The sequence below is a fragment of the Etheostoma spectabile genome, chromosome 3, assembly GCF_008692095.1.
Source record: "Etheostoma spectabile isolate EspeVRDwgs_2016 chromosome 3, UIUC_Espe_1.0, whole genome shotgun sequence".
NCBI lineage: Eukaryota > Metazoa > Chordata > Actinopteri > Perciformes > Percidae > Etheostoma > Etheostoma spectabile.
This window is the reverse complement of record NC_045735.1, coordinates 28,857,870-28,860,217: the sequence shown is the minus strand read 5'-3', so window position 1 is coordinate 28,860,217 and position 2,348 is coordinate 28,857,870. Positions and strand designations below refer to the sequence as shown.

General features: G+C 40.8%; 1 protein-coding gene across 1 annotated transcript in view; it reads left to right on the top strand.

Annotated features, from left to right (window-relative positions):
- Positions 1-251: 251 nt before the first annotated feature.
- The window catches only part of igsf10 (immunoglobulin superfamily, member 10), a 14,217-nt gene continuing 12,120 nt past the window's right edge, over positions 252-2,348 (top strand). The window contains exons 1-2 of the mRNA XM_032509231.1: positions 252-453; positions 842-1,095. Of these exons, the coding sequence (XP_032365122.1) occupies positions 893-1,095 (203 nt within the window). The 5' untranslated portion in view covers positions 252-453; positions 842-892. The remainder of the gene's footprint in view (positions 454-841; positions 1,096-2,348) is intronic.

The following is a 2,348-nucleotide window of genomic DNA, read 5'->3' as shown; positions in this document are numbered from 1 at the left end:
AATCACATCAGTCATTTAGATTATTATTCTAGGAGGTAGGTGCTTCTGTGAAAAACAACTTTTACATTGTAATAACAGAACTCAAATATCATTGTCTTGGCAGACAGGTTTTTGATGGCGTTTGCAAAGCCTACTATGTGCATGCGTGGTATCTCCAACAGACCACTTTCCTGAGTAGTTCATGGTTGCAGTAACTGTGGGATTACATTACAGCAGATTACAGCGGGGCGGAGGAGCCCAAAGTGTGCGCTCACTGCAGGCGCTCATACAGAAATGCCTCCCCTCCCTCTGCGTCTCACACACGGTGGACTCGTCTGAGGAACCGAACTGGAGAACTACTCAAACTGAATGTGGACCATCTACTCTTTCATTGGGCTTTTTACATTATTGCAATAATATATTGCAGAAGTTCTGTTTTCTACAGCTGTTCAAGTGCGTTGAAGGAAACCGTAGGTAATTTAGATTTTTTTTTTGTATGTATATATATATAATTTGTCCTGCCTTGTCAATATAATATATTATCTTATTGACATGTATATAGACTGAATGTATTATGTTTGCATAAGATTTTGCATGAGACGTTTTCTCAGTTTGAATTTCTTACCATCCTATCAACGGCTGCCCTATCAAAATATGTCCTACAATGTCCATAAAAGTTGAGTGACCTGATGCAAATTTAGAGGGAAAAAAAACAAAAACGTTAGGCTAATACTTTCAGATGAATTAGCCAATGTAGTTTGTTGTTTCATAAACCCATATATCTGCCAATGCATCATCTATCTGTCTATCATGGGTATTCGTCTTGCAGTAACGCTTCTACGCGCCGTGCCTTCCTCTCCAGGTGGGTTTCATTAATGGTCCAGTAACGTCTAGCCCTCCTCGCCCGTGCACAATGAGCGTGTGTGGCTGCAGCGCCTCGTACCTGTGGAGGTGGCTGCTGAAGGCTCTGTTGTTCTTGGCGGCTGCGGTGCCGTCGAGAGGCGACTGCCCCAAATCCTGCGCCTGCAACGTCCCCAGTGAAGTGCACTGCACCTTCAGATACTTGACCGCAATACCTGACCACATCCAGCCAGCTGTGGAAAGAATTAACCTCGGGTGAGCTTTCGCTTTTTAGCAGATGATTGGAGAACTGCAGATACTCTGGGGGAAGAACTTTTTTTTTTTTATTGATTGATTGATTCAAACCACAGACTGTCAGCTGCAACACGGTTATAAGCAGGAATAACATTACCAAAACAACGTATGTTTGCTACTGGCTTTTCAGAGTTTAAACTAACAAAATGTACCATCTCTGGTAAAAAGGAAAATTATAAAAAAATAAAAAAAAAAGTTCTATCTATTGACCAATTTAAGTTAGCATAGCCTTAATCTAACACCTGTAAATCTTAGCTAAGGTCAGCTTTAGCAAATAGCCCATTTAACTAACGTTAGCTAGCTAACCTACTCAATTTATAGCTAGCGTTATAACGCCAATTTTACAACAACTGCCAGCTAACTAGCTCCTCGCGACTAGATTCTCAGCTCCGCAAAACTGCCACAGCTAGCCTCTGTGGTCGGTTTCCCCTCGCCGATGAAGAGCCAAAGTCCCAACCTAGCCACTAGCTAATGTCTGTGCTATTAGCTAGCTAGCCTGCCAGAAATATAAAATATGGTGCTCCAACATTTTATTAAATTACTGTAGCCTATCTGATGATAATGGAGAGTGCCATTGATTTAAAAATTTTAAAAACACAAACAGATAGGCTACTAACAGCTTTTGTCCTCACCCTTTCAAGATAGTGTACACTGGTATGTTACACCCCACAGGTGTTTTTACTTAATTTCCCTGATTAGATCCCTCAAGACCTTTTCTGACAGATTGACTTGTTGGCAGGAAATACCAACCTTCATCACCGTGTGGGCATGTATTGTATAGTTTGTGACTGATTCCGTCTCTTGTTACATGTCAGGGAGGGAAAACCTAGACTACAGGAAATGGAGTTGGGGTTTCTGTCAAAAGTTCACCTACTTCCAATGTGTATGGAGAAGGGAAGCAAGTGTGAAGAGGTCCAAACTAAGCAACACTTGTAGTAGGCCTGACACCTTTTGGCTTGTGACTTTTATCAGGGTCATCCTGAGGCCACAAGCTGAAATGCGTTGCTGAGTTTTTGACCTCTTAAAACTTAGACCTTTACCATTTTTATTTCTACACTATTTCTACTGTGGCGACCTCGCATAATTCCCAATGTAACCCTGCCCAACTTAAATCTGAGGTGAGGTCTAATAAGCCAGTTCAAGTCCATACTTCAAAACAAATACTTAGAATATACATGTTTAATATATATATATATATATATATATATATATAT